This window comes from Fusarium solani, assembly GCF_023522795.1.
Source record: "Fusarium solani strain SB1 chromosome Unknown bctg00000009, whole genome shotgun sequence".
Lineage (NCBI taxonomy): Eukaryota > Fungi > Ascomycota > Sordariomycetes > Hypocreales > Nectriaceae > Fusarium > Fusarium solani.
Window position 1 is genome coordinate 5765 of NW_027072144.1, and position 20055 is coordinate 25819.

Below are 20055 nucleotides of genomic sequence, written 5' to 3' on the forward strand. Positions count from 1 at the left end.
GTCGCATCTTGCGCCTCCTTTATCACATCCAACGCTCGCCCCGTCTCTATCTGCCGGATCAACCTCCTGCTTCTCTCATAATTCGCCTCGATATCGCCACCCTCGCCCTCGCTATCTTCTCTTCGTCTTCACCTTCTCCATCGGCCCATGATATATCCCTCACCTATGCCTATGTCTTCATCTAATCCTCAACGCCCGCTCGCTATAAACATCGCAATGCTCTTCTTCGCCTACCTCGCACCTTGCTCGCCTTACCCTCTTCTCTTCCCTCTACTTTACTTCCCCTCCTCGCCTCCTTTCCCCTTGTTTATCTCCCCGCTTATTATTGCCTCACTTGCCTCATCTCTTTCTCTTTCTCTTACCTCATCTCCTCCTCAAATATCCCTTGGTCACATACATCGCATGCGTCATATATCTCTTAGTCGCATGCCTCTTTGGTTGCATCTCGTCTATAAATCCGCCTCCCCTCTCTTCTCAAACTCTCACCTCAATTCTTCCTTTCTCCCTCCACCACCGACCGAAACCATTGCCTACGCTCGGACTTTCGACATCTCGACCGCAACCCCTCGGCCGTCGCCCCTCCGTTTAAAACCACCTCACTCTCGAAACTCGGTATTTCACCTCTATCCCTTGCCTCGGCTCTCTATGGCCGTATCTGGACCTCACTCCCCCTAACTATATTCATAAACTACTCCCCCTATCCTTCTCTTTAAACCCTTACCCTAATTTTATTCTTAAATCTATCTCTCTACTTATATTTATAATTATTCTTTTATTTTTATTTTTATTTTTATTTTTATTTTTATTTTTATTTTTATTTTTATTTTTATTTTTATTTTTATTTAATTTTTCTATTTTATTTATGTTTTATATAACTATTCCTTTATTATATTTATTAATTTATTTATTTAACCCCTTTTATATAAAACCTTTTTATTTTTTCTTTTATTGCCCTTACTATCTAATTATATATATTTCTTTTAAAAAACTCTCTTATTTATATTTCCTTATTTACCTCTTAGCTTCTTATCCCTCCTTCTCTTGCCACTGCCTCTCCAAACTCACTACTACTTGACATACCCTACTTGCTTGAATCCCGCCGCCTATGCCTCCACCCCATTCAATCAACTCCCCCAACCACTCGAATAATCTACCCATCTGCTCGCTATCTACCTCATCAATCACCTCACCTATCTTCCGCCCTACCTCCCTTAACCACCAGTCTATATCCCGCACCCACTGCACTGCCATGATCTCAAATAATACCCCCTTATACTGACATGTCTTGCCCCTTGCCCTCCTAAATAACCTCTCATCATCACCCGCCGCTTCCCACTGCTCGCATATATCTTGTGGTAACCCGCAGTTGAAACACGCCGAGTAATCCGCGAATCGCTTCAACTCCATCATCGCCTCCTCTGCCCGCGTTATGCTCGCCCTCACCTTCCGCCACTCCTCTGACCCCTTCCATCTACATGCCTCCATCTCATGATACACATCCTCTACACCCTCGCACCTGCATACACTGCAGCTTCCACTCCAATCTGCCAGCATGTTCTCGAACATGATGACCTCCCCTGCCTCCCGCATTGCCTTTGACCTCCTCTCCACCTCTCGCTGCTGCACCAACCGCTGACTCCTCTCATAATCCAGCGCTGCCTCTGCCTCTGCCTCTGCACTTGACCCCTCGTCAACGTCCGTGATCCCCATCATGTCGCGACGATCCGCGATCTCTCTTTCCACCTGCTCCGCCTCGCATATATCACACATCTCCTCCTCATCCACGCACCCAAACCTGTCAATATTGCCATCCATCTCCCGATCAAGCACTTCTCGTCGACAACACTTGCCCTCGACGAACTCGACCGCATCCCTATCCCACTCCCACTCGTCCTTCTTCCCCTGCCGCTGCTGTTCCCACCTCTTCTTCTCTGCCTCCTGCTCGAGCCACGCCCGCCGTATGACCACCACTGACTCGCTCCTCTGCCCGTCTCGCCCTCCTCGTCCACTCTCCTGCACAAAGTTCTCCAGCGTCCGCGGCATCCCCACGTGCACGACTAATCGCACCTTGCCATCGTCGATGCCCAACCCCAACGCATTCGTCGCCGTGATCCATCCCTCCTCACCCCCGCTGCTGCTCATCCACTCCTGCAACCGCCGAGCCTTCTCTGCCGAGTCACCGGCTCCGCGCCAGTACGCTATGCAACCCAGCCTCTCTGAAACCATTTGCACTCGCCGGATGGTTCCCCCGTACACAATCACCTTGCCCTCGCCGTGTGCCTCTGTCCACTGCCGGACAATCTCGCACGCACGCTCCACTGCCTCTTCGTCTTCACCATCATCCCCATCCCCTCCTTCCTCCTCGCCCTCCCGGTTAACCCTGACAACAACACTACTACCACCACCACCGCCGCCGCTGCTCTTTATCATCCTCCTGCGGCCGGTATTCATCGAGTTCCTCCTCGTCTCCTGCTCCTTGCCCTCCACGACGTCGACGCTATACCGTATGTTTCGCCGCGTTGTTCGCTCCCTGAATATGTGCACCCGATCCAGCGTGAACTCCATCGCTTTGAACAACGCACTCTCGTCCGTCGGCTTCAACGTTGCCGTCAAGCATATCACGGGCACGCCAAAGTCACGGAGCGTCTGGCCTAGTCGCTTTATCTTTGGCCGGAACTTCTTGCTGCACCGCAACACCGTGTGACACTCGTCCACGACGACCCGGTCAAGCTTGTGCTGCCCGTGCATTCGCTCCACAAACGTCCGGAACCCCTTGGTGACGGCCGACTCGGGCGTGATAAACACCAACGCCGCCGCTCGCTGGACGACACCGCGGCTCTTCCACACGTACGCGTCGATGCCCGACCTCATACACCTCGACACCATGTCATCCTGCAGCGACACCAGCGGCGACACCACCACCGTCACCCCATCCGGCGTGCAGTACGCCGGGAGCATGAACGTCAAGCTCTTGCCACCCCCCGTCGGCGTCACCTGCACGATGGGCCAGTAACCACGGGTGACGGCGTGGATCACCGCCTCCTGTAACCCCCTGAACTCGGCCCCCGGTCCCATCATCTGCTTGAGCTGCCCCCGCATGTCGGCCCGGTGCAGCCGGTCGAAGCGCCTCCGCCGCATGCCGTCCCGCTCGTCGTCGATGGCGTATCGGCCCCGCTTATCCCCGATGCCCAACTCCGTCCGGTCCTCCGCCCCGAAGCCGAAGAACCGGTGCCACTGCATGCTGATCATCCGGAACCCCTCCCGCCGCTTCATCGTCCCCAGATCTCCCTGCCCGTACAACCTCGCGTATGCCAACCCGGCGATGTGTGACCCGTGCCCGGCCTGCATATCATACATGCTGTCGGCAAAGCCACTGCCCTCATCGTTGTTGTCGTCAAACCATTCGTCCCCGTCCGGCTTGAACGCCTTGTTGAAGTACCGGTTGCTGATGCCGATCGCGATGTGCCGCCAGCCACTGATGTTGAGCTCTTGGCCGGAGAACTGTGAGCTGTAGCGCTGTATCACCCGTCGGGCACGGTCGTTCCCCCACTTGCGCTCGCTGAACCAGTCCATGAATGCGGCCTCCTCCTCCATCATCATCTCGTTCTCGCTCTCCTCCTCCTCCACCGTTAACCCCCCGGGCTCTCGGTTCACCCTCTTCACATTCCACACCCGCTTCTTATCCTTCCGCCCGTCTTCACTGACCACTTGGTCGGCCCACAAGAACGCACTCCGCCGGCGCTGCTGCTTCACCCTGCCCTGCACCGCCTGCCACCACGGCAGCACCAGCCACATATACCACACCAGCAGCTCTCCGACCTCGCGTGGCAAGTACCGGTGGATGACCTTGACGGTGCCCGACCTGCGGTAGCCCTTGTGGTACATGGTCACGAAGCACACCATCCCCTCGTGGATGAATATGTTCCTGACGCCGCCGTTGGCCGTGTTCCACATCCGGATCCCCATGAGCTCGGTTGACCGTGCCGGCTGGCCCCCGAGCATATGCATCAGCATCAGCAACTGCCCCCGGAACTGCTCGACCAGCCGTCCATACTCGCGCACTGCAGCTTCTCGGTATACGCTCTGGCCGGCTTCCGACATGGTCGTCCACGCCTCCCGGGCGGCCGGCGAACCCTTGATCTGGTCCTTGACCCAACCCTCCCCTCGCCTGACCCAATCCGCGTTATCCTCGTTGCTCAAGAATGAATGATCTAGCATGGTCTCGCCGTGCCGGTCCTCTATCCTCGACCATGGTATGCGCGGCAGTGACCGGGGTAAACCTTCACCCTCCTCTTCAGCCATCACATCATACTCTCCTCCTCCTCCCATCACCTCATGCTCCCCCCTTCACCTGCCGTCACCTGCCTCAGCTCTCTCGTCCTTGCCCTGCCCTGCATCTTCCTCTGGCACCCCACCTTGCCCACGACCAGCTGGGCCAATGTCTGCCGCGTGTGCAACAGCAAATTGTGCAGCATGTCCGATATCTCATACATCCTGAACTTGATGCTGCCGTGGATGATCTGATCACCCCTCCAGTCGATCGTCTCTCTGCCCGGAGTCGTGAAGTGGATGTGCATGCCGTATGCGCGCGTGTTCAAGATCCAATTCATCGGTGTCGGGTCAGCGGCTACCCCCTCTGGAGTCCGGATCATGAACTGCAACATCTTGTGCCGCACGATCCTGAACAGTCCCTCGGCCTCCTCCCTCGCCTGGCGGGCAGTCATGTACTGCCGCAGCTGTGTCACCTGCGCCTCCCGCTCCAGCATGGATTGGTACAGCACCAGATACCTGGCCACCTTGATGACGGCCGAGTATATCGGCGTGTACTTCCCCACCGGCACCCAGCCACGACCCTCTCGGTCTATCCCCATGACGGCCAACGCACTAATAATAATATTCTCGTAGTGGTTGCCGGTCTTGAACGGATGATCGAGAAACTGCACAACCAAATCGAGACAGCCACGCTGCAGCTGGGCATCGCTGTACTGTCCCGTGGGCTGAACCCCGTGCCTAGTGGCGTACGTCACGGCTCGGCTGAACTCCTTCCACAGCTCCTCCTGCCGGATGGTCATGCGGTATGGTGGCCTCTTTCGCTCGACGGATGGCGTCTCGCTGGACCTGCGACTGTGGTTACTGCTGCCGCCGTCGCTCTCTCCGTCACTGAACGGACCACGCTGCTGCTGCTGCTGCTGCTGCTGCTGCTGCTGCTGCTGCTGCTGCTGCTGCTGCTCCTCGTCGCCTTCCTCCTCGTCGCCGGCAACACTCCAACCCGGGCCCTCTAGCCGCCGCCAGATGATCATCAACGTCATCCACCACGCCTTGTAACGCTGCCACGCGTCTGGCTCCATCAGCCCCTGGAACGGGTCGTTCGTCGTGATGGAACCTTCCTTGCGCTGGACCTCAAACAACTCGGCCGTGCCGGGATGACAACGACTCGCAGCGGCGTACGCACTGTCCAGCACGCGTTCGAAAACCTCCCACATCTTCTGCAGCACGGGCTCGTCGGGTCGGATCGGCTGCATGACCTCGAGCATATGGTCGGGGTTGATGCCTTCGAGATGGTGGGCCCAACCGCATCGCATTATCCAGCTGTTGGCCTCCCACTTGTCGTGTATGCCCTGGATGTCCTCTCTGGCCTCTGTGGTGAATGCCTGCGTATCTTCGTGGTACATTCGATCTATGTCGGCGGCCGGGTTCTCATCGTGACCTTGACTGTCATGATGGTCTTCGTGCCCCCCTCGTCGACCCGGCCAACTTCGAACCATCGGTTGCCGTACCCCCAATGACAAATCCGTTGGCACTGAACCCCAACCCTCCATGGCACGGGATCCTGCTCTCGCCGAGTACCCCGCCGCGTGCTGCCGGTCCTCTTTGGGCCATTGGTTAAACCATGCTGCTCCCGATAATGCTTCCTTATCTGAACTGTATCTCGGACGACGTATGGGCAATGTTGGCAACCTAAGCCGTCGTTCTTTGGCGGCTTGATATATACAATCGGGCCGGTCGTGGGCGGCGGCAGAGCCCAACAGCGTAACTCGGCCTGATCCTTGGCAACACCGTCCATCGTCATGATGGCTGCATTGATCCTCTTCCGGTCCTTGCGATCAATCTGCGAATGCTTGGACTTCAGATGGTTCATAACCTCGCTGGCGATGATGCCAATGCTGCAACTCTTACAGATGACGAACGGGTACTCGTCCAAGTAGATAAATGGCCGGATGCTGGGCATAGAGCTGCCTAAGTTGCCTTGCTGGTTCGTCATGGTGTCTTATAGCTGGCTCCTAAGTAAATGATTGCCGTGTTGATATGTTATAAACTGTAGATATAATGTTTTATGGGGTAAGAATAAAATGGAAGCTGGTCTTATTTTTTATTTGGGTTTATATATTTGTGGCGTTTATGAAACTCGACTTGAAGTTGCTTTTGCTGGTTGCTATAGAACCATGCTTACTACCTATACTAAGCCTACTAATCACCTATTAAATATAGCATATAGTTATATATTAATAAAGCTTCTTTATAGTAAACTTGACTATATTTCTGCCTTATGCTTTCTAGTATATTACCCCTTGGTCGCATATCGCTCGGTTATATATCTCTTGATCGCGTATCTCTTGATTGCATCTCTCTTGATGGCATATTTTTTGTTCGCATGACTCTTTGTTCACATGTCGCCTATAAAAACTTCTCTTATCTCTCACCTCTTGCCTTCTTCTTCTTCCCTCCCTCATCGTCATACTCACATCGACCAGCCCGGCTTAATACTAGCAACCTCAACCATAATCCATTTCACCCGTCTCCATAGTCACCCCTTTCGATCCAACATCAACTCTCTTGCAACGGGTAATAACCTCTTGTCTACTATGCGGCAATTAGCGCTAACTTCTGCTCAAGTCGTCTGTCGAAATGCCTGCCCTTGTACCTATCGGCCCTCTCGCCGTGGCCGCCACCTTTGACCACGGCACTCTCACTCTGCGCTTCGGCCTCGGCTTTCCGGGCTTCTATGCCATCGTCTACATCAGCATCGGCTTCCCCCTGCGGCCCGGCCTTTCAACGTCGCCTTTCTTCTTCACCCTGCAAACTGGATGCAACTGCGCTGGATCTGGCATTATAGCTACTACTTGACAACGAAATTCAACGCTGCTGTTACCCTCCTGCTGCACGCGTGCCACGTTTGACTTTATCACTAAATTGCCTCTTGCCTGCGCATAGCTTCTGCTATCTGCTATGTAGTCTCTCTCTCCTACTATTAGTATTTTACTGACAAGCTGGGCGACTTGCCTCTGTGATGTGCTGCTGCGCACAGACCACGTAATTCACCCAATAATATTACATGCTGCCCTCTGATTCTCCCCTCTCTTTCAACCACATCAAAAACTCCAGCATAACTTAAATCACTTACTGCTTAAGCAATTTAAGATATAATACCTTATAATCATATATATAGTATTGCATATAAGTTATCTTTAGATCCCTCTCTTTTTTATATTTTTTTCTCTTATAGTTTTCAAGAGTTCACCCCCTCTATTTATCATGAGTTCGCCCCCCTGTCTTCAATAGCGCATTTTCCCCCAGTATGGTGATTTTCATAAGTTCGCCCCCGAACTCGCGTTGATGTATAGTTAGGCAACCTAAGGGCCGACTTCGCAGTTACCCTAGGAAATAGCCGCTATTACTATGATATCCAAATCGTAGCTATTTCAAAGGATTCTGCTAAGGAAGACCCTTATAGCACCTTGAAAGAGGCTGCAGAAGAAAACGCAGAAAATATAGGTCTCTCGGGGCCTTCTTTCAGCCTCTTATCATCTCAGCAGGTGGCCTTATGGACCTAGAGACCGCTAAGACCTATCAGAAGCTCCAGGACCTTATTGGCCCCCTTGCGGCTAACCAGCTAGACTCCTCTATTAGCCTTGCTCTCATGAGGACTAGGGCTACTTCTGCGGCTTCTATAGCCCGAGATACCCTAGTAACCTAGCTAGGTCAATTTGGAATACCTCTAGAAGGTCTTCTTAAGGCTATTTATTTTTATCTCTTATCTCTTATCTCTTATCTCTTATCTCTTATCTCTTATCTCTTATTTCTTATCTCTTATCTCTTATCTCTTATTTCTTATCTCTTATCTCTTATTTCTTTCTCTTTCTTAGTTATATCTCTCTTTCTTAGCTATATCTCTTATATCTCTTTTATACTCTTATTACTTTTTTCTTATCTCTTTATATATTTTAGAAAAATCTCCTCTCTCTTTAGTCTATAAGCTATATCTTTAGCTAGAAGAAACCCTCTGGGCAAAATAGCTTAGATAGTAAATACTAACCCCAACCATAACCCTAACCCTTATTAATCTTTTTACTTATTATTTTTTCCTCTCTTTTTTTTATTTACTTTTACCTTAAATCTTTTCTTTTATTACTTTTTTTTTTTTTTTTTAACCCTCCCTTAACCTATTTTTTATTCATTTTACTTAATATTTATAAAACCCTCATAATTTATTTAATCTTTATTATAATCTCTCTTATAACTCTCTTAACTTTACCTTTTTACTTAACCCTTTTTTTCTTTCTTTTTCATTTTATTTATCCTTTATCTTATTTTTTTTTCTTTTCTTTTTTTTACTTTTTTATTATTACTTTTATTTTATTATTACTTCTACTCTTATACCTATTTTCTTATTTATTACTATATATATCTTTCTAATTAATAACTTCTTTTATTTTTTTATTTTTTTTAAATATAATAACTTAATACCCTTACTTATTCTTACTTTATTATTTTTATTTTTTATCTCTTACTTTCTACTTAAATATACTTTAAATTTTATATTCATTTTTTCTTTAATTACTCTTTTTTTTTTACCTCTTATTTCTCCTCTAACCTTTACCTCTTTACTTAACCCTTTCTTTTCTTTTTTAAATTAACTTACTTACTTACTTAACCCTAACCCTCTACTTAATTATCCCCCCTAACCTTTACCTTAATTACTCCCCTCTTTTTTTCTCTCTTTTCTTTCCCCCTCTTTCTTTTTTCTTCTCTTTTTCTTCCTTTCTTAAACTCTTTTACCCTAACCCTAAAAAATACTTCTAAATCACCTATATCCTTACTTTTACTTATTTCTATTTTTTTCCCTCTTTTCTACTTCTCTTATTTTATCTTCCCTATCCTTTACTTACTTTATCCTATTATAATTCTTATTTTTACTTTTACTTATATCCTTATTTTTATTTTTTCTTATATCTTTACCTTTATTTTTATCTTAATTTTTACTTTTACCTTTATTTATTTCTTTTTAATTAATTTTTCCTTCTTTATTATCTTTCTTTTTACTTTTTCTTTTCTTTTCTTATAATTAACCTTCCTTTTATCTCTTCTTTCTCTCTTTTTTTTATTTATTTCTAATTAACTTATTTCTTTTAAAACTATTCTTATTACTTTCTTTTTACTTTCCTCTCTTTTTTTATTTCTCTTTATTTTTAATCTTTCTTTTTAATTACTTTTTATTATTTCTTTTCTTTTATTTCTCTTTAAATTACTTATTTTTTATCTTCTTTCTTATTTTAACTTCCTTCCTATTTCTCCTTTTACCTTCCTTTTACCTTTACTCTTTCTCTTACTTTACCTTAACTTACTAATTACTCTTTTATACCTTTTTTTTTTTTTTTCACCTCTTATTATAACTTCTTACCATAATTACCTCCCTCCCCCCCCCCCCCCCCTCTTAACCTTAATCTTTTTTCTTTCTTTTATCCCTATTACTTTTTCTTTTCCTTTATTTTATACTTTTTTTCTCTCCTTAATTTATACTACCTATCTTATATTTATACTCTTTCTTCCTTTCTTTTTACTCTTATTTCTCCCCTCCTTTTACCCCTTCTTCCTCTCCTCTCTTACTCCTTACTCCTCTTCCTCTCTCCTCCCCTTATTCCTTCTATTTACTCTTACTATATACTCTTTCTTCTATTACTTTCTCTTTTCTTTATTTAACTCTTATTTATTTTCTCTTCTTTATATAACCCTCTCTCTTTACTTCTATTCTTTTTTCTTCTTTTTCCTTTTTTTCTCTTCTTCTTTCTTTTACTTTTCTTCTTCTTTAAACTACCCTTACCCTTTTACCTTTTACCTATCCTTATTTCTCTCTATATATCTTACTCTTTCTTTTTCTATTACTCTTACTTCTAACTCTACCTAACCTTTAACTACCCTATACTTACTTACTATATTTCCTTCTTTTCTTTATTTTCCTCTCTATTTATTACCTCTCTTCTTCTCTTCTTCTCTCTCTTTTACTTTTTATTCCTCTATTTTTACCTCTTGCTCTTTTTTTTTTTTTTTTTACTTCTCCTTTCTCCCTCTTTCTTTCCTCTCCTCCTTATTTATCTTTAATTAACTCTTTCTTTTTTCTTCTACTTTCCCTTTTTAATTACTCTTTATTCCTTCTCTTCTTTTACTTCTTTTAATTACCTTTTACTCTTCCTTTACTTATTACTTATTACCTTCTCTCTACCTTACCTAATTACCTTTCTTCTTTATCTCTTTTCTCCCCTATTTTAATTTCTTACTTATCTTTTTAATTCTTCCTCCTACTTTACTCTATACTTTCCCTCTCTCCTAAACTAATATAACTTATCTTACCTCTTTACTCTCTTGCTTACTACCTTTCTTTCTTTTACTTTCTTTAACTTTTCCCTCTACTCTACTTAACTCTCTCTCTCTCTATTACTCACCCTAATTATTACTTTAATTACTCTCCTTAACCTTTATTATAATTTATTAACCCTAACTATTACCTTAATAACTCCCCCTTATTATTAATTTAATTACCCCCCTAACCTCTACTATAACCTATTAACCCTAATTATAATCTTAATATCTCCCCCTAATTATTAATTTAATTACTCCTCTTAACCTTTACCTCTCCTAACTTCCCATATTTTTAACTCCCCTTCCTCTTTCTTCTTCCTTCTCTTCCCTCTCTTTTCTCTTAACATTTTTATCTTTCCTTCCCTCTTATTCTTTTTTTTTTACTCTTTCTCCTCTCTTCTCTTCCTCTCCTCTCTCTCTCTTATATGCCTTTTTTATATCCCCTTCTCTTCCTTCCTCTTTCTCTTTACTTCTCTTTCTCTTTTTCCCCCTTATCTTCACTCTTCTTCCTCTTTTCCTCCTCTTTCTTCCCTCTTTCCTTACTCTCTCTCTTCCCTCCTCTTCCTCTTTTCTTCCTCTATATATACTTCCCCTTCTCTCCTCCCCTCTTTCCTTTCTCCTATTCTCCCCTTTTCTTCTCCTATATACTCACCCACTAAACTCTTATTCCTCTTCTATAACCCTCTTTCTTTTCTTATTATTTTACTCTCTCTTTAAGTCTATATATTTTATTCTACCTCTTTCTTTAACCTAACTTAATTACTCTTACTTATATACGCTAACTTTTATTATCCTTTTCCCTTAACTTAATACTTACTCTTTTACTTATTATTCCCCTTACCTTCTTATAATTAATTTATGTCTCTAAAATTACTTATACTACCTTATCTCTATTAACCTTATTAAAACTACTCTTACTATATCCTCTCTATAAACCTCTCTAATACCTCTCTTATTACCTCCTCTCTATTACTCTCTTTTCCCTCTTTATTTTTCCCTTTTCTCTTTTTACTCTTTCTAAACTGCTTTTCTTTTACTCTTTTCTTTACCTTAATCTTCTTTTTACTTTTCTTCTTCTTAATACTTATAACCCCCCCCCCCCCCCCTTTCTTATAATCTTTTACTCTCTTAAATCCCTCTCCCTCTTACCTCCCTTTTTTTTTTTTACTTATATTTCCTTTCCTTTCCCCTATTATATGTTACTTTTTTTTTTTTTTGCCTCTTTTTACTTCTCCTTTCTTTTTTTTTACTAATTTTTTTTCTTTCTTACTACTTTTACTTTTTATACCTATATTCGCCCTAATTATTAACTTAGTTACTGCTCTTAATAATTAATATAACTATATATCCTTAATTATTATCTTAATTACTTAACCCTAACCTTAAACTATGCTTAACCTAAATAGCGCTTAACCTCAATAGTGCTTAACCTAAATAGCGCTTTATATTACCCTAAATATTAGCGGTTAGCAATTACTACTTCTAACTCTCCCTGCTACCTACTCTTACTAACTCCTATATTAGCGGTTAGTAATTATTACTACTAACTCTCCTAGACACCAGCAGTTAGTTTCCTACCCACTTTTATACCTCTGCAAGTGGGGTTAGGTCTATGATATATTCTTTCTTTACTACCTTATATATAGCTAAATTCTGCTGCAGAGCTTAACTTTTTATATAGTAATCTATATATATTTCTATCTCCATTATTAGAAAGGCAATTATTATAGTAAGGAGGTATAGTTATAAGTATCGCGTTAGAGACTTGCTTAACTATTATGAATATTAGACTAGGTAACCTAGTCGAGAGAAATAAGCTATATAGTTTAATAATAGAATTTCTAACTCATAAACCAGATAATCAAGATTTAATTCCTAGTATAGCCTTTATAGGTTTTATTCTTTACCATATAGAGCCTTATTTTTCCCCCTTAATTATATTAATATAGGTTAGTCCTACCCTAGACCTTAACTTACCCCTATATATTGCGTTTTTATCTTTTCTATCCCTTTCTTTATTTTTTCTTAAATTTTAACTAGAGGCTCTATAACTAACTACTATCTATCTATTATTAGCGGCGGGTTTCACCCAAGCTCGGCCAACAAAAGCGCTGCTACGCAGTTCGCCTGCGTACATCTACTGTCTCCCAGCGAGGCACTTTTACCAAGCCACAACATATACTCTTGACACGTCCTGAATGTCTGGTTAAAATGCTTCAGGAACCAATCGGTACGGCGTGGCCGGCTATAAGCCCCAAAACACAGAGGTATGACCATGTCTGGGAATCGACATGAACCATCTCCGTCATAGTCCGGGTCCGCCGCCCGACAGATCTCCTGTGGCTGATAGCACATCCAACAGACGGCATATAGATCCATCCACTCCTTACCCCGGCTTTTGCAGTCCCGAAGTGCCTTCTGCTTCGCTCGTATCCAATCATGGCGTCGCGCGCACGCTGCCGCTGCATGCTCAAACGGCTTCCCCTCCACCCGACAATATAGACAGCAGCCCATCATTGTCTCAAGATCCCTCTCGTATCGGCTCAGCACCTCATTGCAAACTCGGGCCTGGCGAAGAACCTCACTGGGCCCAGTAAAAACCATCTCGCTGGCCATGGAGCACTGTTCACCCTCACCCTCACCCCCGCTCGCTACTTCTTCCGCCTGGGGCTGCGGTAGATGGAACTCAAGATCGGTCGGCCGGCGTTCGATGTGGTGGTTGGGACAGACGCCGCAAAGCTCATCGCCTTCCATGCACCACCTCCAGTCCGACCGCACATCGAGGAATTGGCTCATGATGCCGCGCGAACACTGCTGCTGCGTGAGGTATAGCTGCATGGCCTCCTGGTCTGCCCCCAGCTGCCGGTCTAGCTGCGGTTGCCAGGCCGCGCTAAGTAAGACGATGGATTCTGCTACTTTGCCATCCCGACCGGCTCTGCCTGACTCCTGCGAGAATTCTGTCATTAGATTTGGGGCGCCGACGTGGATGACCCACCGGACGTGCGGATGGTCGAAGCCGGGGCCCAGCGCAGATGTGGCTACAACAGCAGGCGGGTCCGTAGCACTGAGCCACTGCTCGATGACCGCCCTCCTCTCCTCCTCCGTACCAGAGTCAGCCGTGTATGACGGGCACCCCAGCAGGTCGGCGAGCTCCGCCACGAGCTCTTTCGTCTGACAGTATAAGATGATCTTATCCCGTTCGCTCTCGAAGAGGTCCTTCCGGGTCCAGCAGGTTTGGACAAGACGAGCCGCCCTCTGGCACAAGGTGCCCAAGCCTCGCTCACGCCGTACGATGTACCGGATGTTCGGCCGATTCGTCGACTCCCTGACTATATGCGGCCGAACGAGCTTATTATGCTCTATAAAGAGCTCTTGGTAGTCTGGCGGGAGCGTCGCCGTCAGCCAGACTGTCTGCGTCTGAACCCGCCGCACGTACCAGCCCAGCTGCGACATGCACCGCCGATAGTCGTTCGCCGTGATGGTCAGGTGGCACTCGTCAATCACGATCCGGTCCAGCCGCTGTCGGTCCGCAAGTCGGTTGGCATACTCCAGGAAGCTTTCTGTGCAGGCGGCCTCGGCCGACATGATGACCAGCGGCGCCGACTTGGACGACCCTGGCGACCACACGTAGTGTTTCAACGCCACCTTGCCGAGGCGAACGAGCATGTTACCGCGGAGGGCCACCGTAGGTAATATCAAGATGGTCGTCGCAGCGCCTTCGAGCGCAGCACCAACCATCACTATTAGTGTCTTGCCTGATCCGGTCGCAAGGACAACGATGACCTGCTCGGCTGGTCGCGGGCCCAATGTCGCCAGCATGCCATCTCGCTGACCTGGGCGACGTAATTGCAGCCCCGGGTCGTTGTATAGCCTGCGAGCCACCTTCAGCAGGCCGTCCTCCTTCTGGGCCGGCCTTGTGCGAAACCGCGCCTTCTTGCAAGCATTGAGCAACCCCTGCGCCTGCGTCCCTGATACCGTATGCGGCCGCTTCCCCTGGAGAAGTTGATCGACCCGGAACAGGGAGCGCCAGCTCTGCGATGCACGGTAGGCGCGATGGAGCAGCGTGCTCATCGTCAGCGTCGTGCTGCCAGCATAGGCATGGTTGAACGTGCGGTAGCTGTGGTTGCTCATTCCGGCCAGGTCCGCGAGGGCCGCCTCATCCTCGACTTCCTCAGCTGCCGCGATCTCCTCTAGGTCAAAGTTGGCCCGCTCCTTGGCGCTGAACTTCTCCTTGGTGATAGAAGCAGCAGCCTGGCGCTACTACGCCACCTGGAACTGCGGTACCTCGGCGCGTGCGCAGGCCCTGCGAAGGCAAGAAGAGATCGTGGTGTCCCTCCAGACCTCGCCGTCCAGGCTCGACCACAGGTACGGCGACAGCAGAGCGCCGGGCTTTCTCTGACGAAGGAAGACCTGGCGCAGCGGCGGCACTAGAGCCAGATATGTTAAGAGCAGATCTCTAATCGCGCGGGGCAAGAAGCGGATGTTCTCCGTCTCGGCACCAACCTGTTCCTGGCTCTTGTGATACCGCACGTACACCATGACCATCTTCTCCCAGATTAATATGCATCGACGACGACCTGTGTTGGTGTAGGTGACGGAAAGCAGCTCCGGCGCCCGCAACGGAGGAGCCGGCGGAATATGGATGAGCGTCACCATCCGCTTCAGGAACTCTTGCACGTGCGCCTCGTAGCAGGCCATTGCCTTCGGACATAGGCTCAACCCGCCGGCCTGATCGGTCCGCATATAGACCCCTCGCAGCTCAGCCCTATGCTCGATCTGCCGGAGCAGGGCGTCCTGCGTTCCCTTTAGGATCTCGGCATTCCTCTCGTCCGTCAGCTATGAGCCGCCGTAGTCGTCGAGGTCCAGGTCGTCCTGTAGTCTCCACGCTTCGATTGGTGCAATATCATTCGCACCGAACAACAGCTCATCATACAGAAGCGAATGCGCCTGGCGAAACTCTGATACGACCAGCTGCGACACCTGTTCCATGTGTAGCTTGGTTCCCATGTAGTCGATCGTCTGGCCGTCGAGAGACCAGCGTGCCTGGTTCTTGGCGAAAGCCGTTCGAGATGCTGCGAAAAGGTAGAGCCGCCACTGCAGGATATGACCGAAGGGTGTCTCTGCCATCTGCTGGAAGTACTTTTTGCACATCTTCTCCAGCAGTTCGGGTATCCCGTCCTCGTCGTCCTGCTTGTGGAAGCACACGAAGTCGAACAGGATGAGCTGAGCAGTCCACGTGAGTGCGGATAAGTTGCTGTTGAAGTTGCCTGGTTCGTTCCAGACGCACCGTTTGCGCTGCTCGTCATCATTCGCCTCTCGCCGTGTAAAGGCCTTCTTCCGGCTGAGCATGGCGCAGAAGCTTAGTACCGCGGACCGGAACGGCCTGCTCCCGACTGTCTGGCAGATCAGGGATACGTAGAAGTTGCGAATGACATGCTTTAGCTCAGCGTCGCGCTCCTCGTTATCTTCCTCATCGGCTGATTTTTCCTTCGCCATCTCGTCTTGTTCCCGCAGGGCATCGATGATGCCTTCTATGGCTCGCTGCTGCTGAGGTGTTGGTTCGATGACGTCCCGCGGCAACACTTGGTCCTCATTCTCCCTCGTGAAGTGACCGTCCTCGCAGAATACGACCCGATAATAGTAGACGAGAAGCTGCTTCATCCTTCGGAAGTACGAGGTCAGCGAGGATTCGTTCTTAAAACTGCGGAACCCGCCGGGCTTGCCGCTGCTCGAGCCGCCGGCATCACGGAACTCATTCAACCTCTTGGCCCGCTGCTGCGTCATCTTCCGCTCGAGTGACTTATCGCTGCAGAGCTTGTAGGCGTCCCTGAGGACGGTCTCGGCCGCGACAAGGATGCGGATGAGGTCCGAGTTGTCCTCCCCTTCGCCGCCACAGTCCCCGCCTGGGAGCTTCTTCGGCGGCAGCGAGTACGACGACTGGATCTCGGCATCCCGGAGCCCCCGCATGTGGGCAGGGAACCCGGTATGGACGAGCCACGGGACTCGGTCCGCTCGTGACTCCCCGACGTCCTGCATAACCCCGGCCTGCTCCTCTAGGTCGCGGGATGCCTGGGCCAGATCCGCTTTTAGCTCATTGAATAGCTTCCCCTCCTCCTGTGACGGCGGCAGAAGGAATCTAAGGGCCGATACCTCCCCCGATGGCGATGACGATAACGAGGGTTCTTCAACGATGAAGTAATCGATGCGTCCCTTTGCCGTGAAATACGTCTGGAGCATGCAGCCTCTCCAGAGGGGGACGGCCTCTCGGTGCTGCGAGGCCTTCATACCATGTGCTGGCATGTGCTGGTGCATCTTGGCGAGCCTCCGTGTGCAGTAGTTGCAGCCATCGCGCGTGCAGCAGTAATACCCGGTAAAGATAGCGAGGCCTTCGATCGGCCGGCAAGGTCTCGTCCTATCTGGCCTCCACTGACGGAGCTCCTCTACTGGGCGCAGGTCGTAACTCGATAAGAGCTCAATGGTCGTCCTTAGCTCCTCACCCCTCATTCGGTGCGGCTCGGCCCGCAGGTGGCTCCTCCAGCTTGCCGCCTTGGGGACTAGACACGTCCGGCATAGCCGGCAGACAACAACCCGGTGATCAGGGTCATAGCGGAGAATATCTAACCCCATGCTATGAATACGCGGCATGAATATATGTATATGATGATCATAAATAGTATATAAATATTTGACGAGGATAATGAGGATGATGAGGATGCAAAGAGTAAGGAAGGAGGGAAGGGAACGCCAGTTCTTCATTTTATAATCTAGAGACCTTACCCCCTTTTTTCACAAACCCTCCAGAAGCGCAAAGGCTAGTTATTCACCCTCCTTCGCTCTATACGTAAGCAAACACGAGGCTGACGGTGAGGCTTTTGAGTTAGATAACTCACAAGGGTAGGAATACACTCTTCTCCTTCTGACGGATGTCTCTTTTCACCCTTCGTTTTTTAGAATTATACTTCGAATTCGTTATTCTACAAGTATATGCATATCATATCCTCGTCCTCGTCGTCGTTGTAGTGGCTCGGCGTTTCGTATTGGTTTTTGCTTTTGTTCATTGCGACCCTGGCACCAGTTTTGGTCCAATCAGCTTATGCCCTTTCACTTGAATCACCTTTCACTTCACTCAACGACCGCACGCTATCAAGCCATGTCATTTCCCACGCAAATTACGCTCTGCGAGGTACCTACGAACCTGACCGGGGTCTGACCTTTCACTGAAAGGTCGTCGAGCAATAGTGGCTAACCCTAATCTCTGACCCCTGTTCCTCTTTCATGTGTCTTACTATATAACCACTCCACCACTCCTTGTCTTTTGATCTACCTGATTACTTGCTAACCCTATCCTGCCGTGTTTCCTCGATTACTTCCATCTACCTGATTGCTTGATTACATTGCTTGATTACACCGCCTCTCCCTGATGACATGCTTACCGTGCACTGTCTTGATGACTTGATTACCTCGTCTCGTTATAATGACTTGATTACCTCGCATCTCCTTGATTACTTGATTACCTTGCATGTAACCCCGCTCTAAACCCTGCCTAACCCCTAACCCATGCGTCTACACACAATCCATCCACTATTATCGTGTCGCTACTGCTCTGCCAACGCCTTCCTTATATTACATCCATCCATCCTCAAAATTACAATCCTTACCCTCTGTAACTCGCACCGTGTTTTCCCTCTAACCCATTGCACCTATGATCGAAACCTATCCTATATAACCATTGACCTCCACCTCACCTGCCAATGTGTTTTTCTTCTACGCCTATACATATCTCTCTTTGCCTTACTCTCTTCACTCAACCCCGTTGTATCTCTCAACCCATGCCTCGATTCGTCATACGCTGCTTCATTTTCCCTCTTCACCCTACTTACTCGCTCAATCATACCAATATCACAAATCTAATGCGACTACAACCCACTAAAACTCACTTTCATACCTCGACCCCTTATGCCTCATCGCACCGCGGCTCAACTCATAAACCTCTTCTTCTTAAACATTCCTTCCCTGACCTCATTGCCTTTCTCCGTGAACAATTGCCACATCCGCGACCCTTTCTTCGCGCACGCATCTATTCCCTGCTCAACATCCTCCTCGTCATCATCATACCCTCCCTCCTTATACACGATGCGACACCTACTCCACTCGTCCAACTCTGCCTCAAAATCCGCCGCATCTTGCGCCTCCTTCATCATATTCAACGCTCGCTCCCTCTCTGTCTGCCGGATCAACCTCCTGCTTCCCTCATAATCCGCCTCAATCTCGGCCGCCCTCGCTATATCCTCTTTGTCTTTACCTTCTCCACCGGCCCATCATGCGTCCCTTACCAATGCCTATATCTTTATACTTAACGCTCGCTCGCTACAAACATCGCAATACTCTTCTTCTCCTACCTCGCACCTTACTCGCCCCATGAACCCATCTATCTCTCGGTCCAATTCCTCCCGTCGGCACTCCCTACCCTCTATAAATTTCATAACCTCTTCACCCCAACTGTTCGCATCCATTGCTTGCCCCCTCCCCCTTATTATCCCCGCTATCCCTATTATTACTCAAATCTCTCTCTCTCTCTCCTCCCCTTCGTCCGTACGACCCGCTGCTCCTATATCCATGTTCTACGTACCATAAATAAATAATTACCTCGCTTCTCTTTCTATCTCGCCCTCCATGCCCGCTCTCTCGCATGAAATCCCCTAACCTCTGCGGCATCCCTGCGTAAACTACTCACCTTATCTCTATCTCGTGATATACCTCCTCTGACCTCTCTATCTATCTTGCATGCACCACAACACCCCCGCCCACTCTGCCAACATATCCTCAAACATGCCTACTTCCTCTGCCTCCTGCATCACCTATAACCTCCGCTCTGCCTCCACTTGTTGAATCAACCGCTGGCTCCTCTGATAATCTGCCTCTCCCTCCTCCTCCTACATCCCCATCTCTACGACCCCCTTTGCTGCCGACTCGCCTTGTCCTCTCTTACTCCCCTACCTACCCGCTCCCTACGCTTTACCTATCCTTAGCTGCTCTAACCTTCTCGCCTATGCCCACGGCGAACTCCTAACTCTGCCACCTTGCTTATTTGTCCCGGCCTCGCTTTCTCCCCTGCCTACTCTTCCTCTGCCTTGTGACCGTCCTCGAACACACCTCTATACACCTCTACCCCACCGAAACCATCCGAACCCATAAACTCCCAGTAATGCCAAACTATAACCATACTCTCTTTTATCATCTACCTTATAACCCTACCCGCAAAAACTTTGCTACTTCTTTGACTTGGCCCGCCCCGCCTATCTCCTTATTCGACCTCACATCATCATTATTATCATTGAACAACGTGAAACCCGCAACCAACCGTGCTCTTCGTCTACTAACGCCTCTTTGACTTACCCTCTCCAACACAACCGCGTTTAC

At 48.1% G+C, this 20055-nt stretch overlaps 4 protein-coding genes across 4 annotated transcripts; 1 reads left to right on the plus strand and 3 right to left on the minus strand.

Moving 5' to 3' along the window:
- Positions 1 to 1318: 1318 nt before the first annotated feature.
- MRS44_013071 (uncharacterized protein) lies at positions 1319 to 6262 on the minus strand (the record flags this gene model as incomplete). Its single annotated transcript, XM_065616560.1, has 4 exons — positions 1319 to 1471; positions 1525 to 4345; positions 4492 to 5712; positions 5778 to 6262. The coding sequence occupies 4 exons, from the start codon at positions 6260 to 6262 to the stop codon at positions 1319 to 1321; spliced, it is 4680 nt and encodes a 1559-aa protein (XP_065472632.1).
- A 644-nt stretch (positions 6263 to 6906) lies between these two features.
- On the plus strand, positions 6907 to 7125 carry MRS44_013072 (uncharacterized protein; the record flags this gene model as incomplete). The annotated part of the gene is made up of 1 exon (XM_065616561.1): positions 6907 to 7125. The coding sequence occupies one exon, from the start codon at positions 6907 to 6909 to the stop codon at positions 7123 to 7125; it is 219 nt and encodes a 72-aa protein (XP_065472633.1).
- A 5815-nt stretch (positions 7126 to 12940) lies between these two features.
- On the minus strand, positions 12941 to 15333 carry MRS44_013073 (uncharacterized protein; the record flags this gene model as incomplete). Its single annotated transcript, XM_065616562.1, has 3 exons — positions 12941 to 12978; positions 13026 to 14865; positions 14920 to 15333. 3 exons carry the CDS (start codon positions 15331 to 15333, stop codon positions 12941 to 12943), a joined length of 2292 nt encoding a protein of 763 aa, XP_065472634.1.
- A 138-nt stretch (positions 15334 to 15471) lies between these two features.
- Positions 15472 to 16947, minus strand: MRS44_013074 (uncharacterized protein; the record flags this gene model as incomplete). Its single annotated transcript, XM_065616563.1, has 1 exon — positions 15472 to 16947. One exon carries the CDS (start codon positions 16945 to 16947, stop codon positions 15472 to 15474), a length of 1476 nt encoding a protein of 491 aa, XP_065472635.1.
- Between the last annotated feature and the right edge of the window lie 3108 nt (positions 16948 to 20055).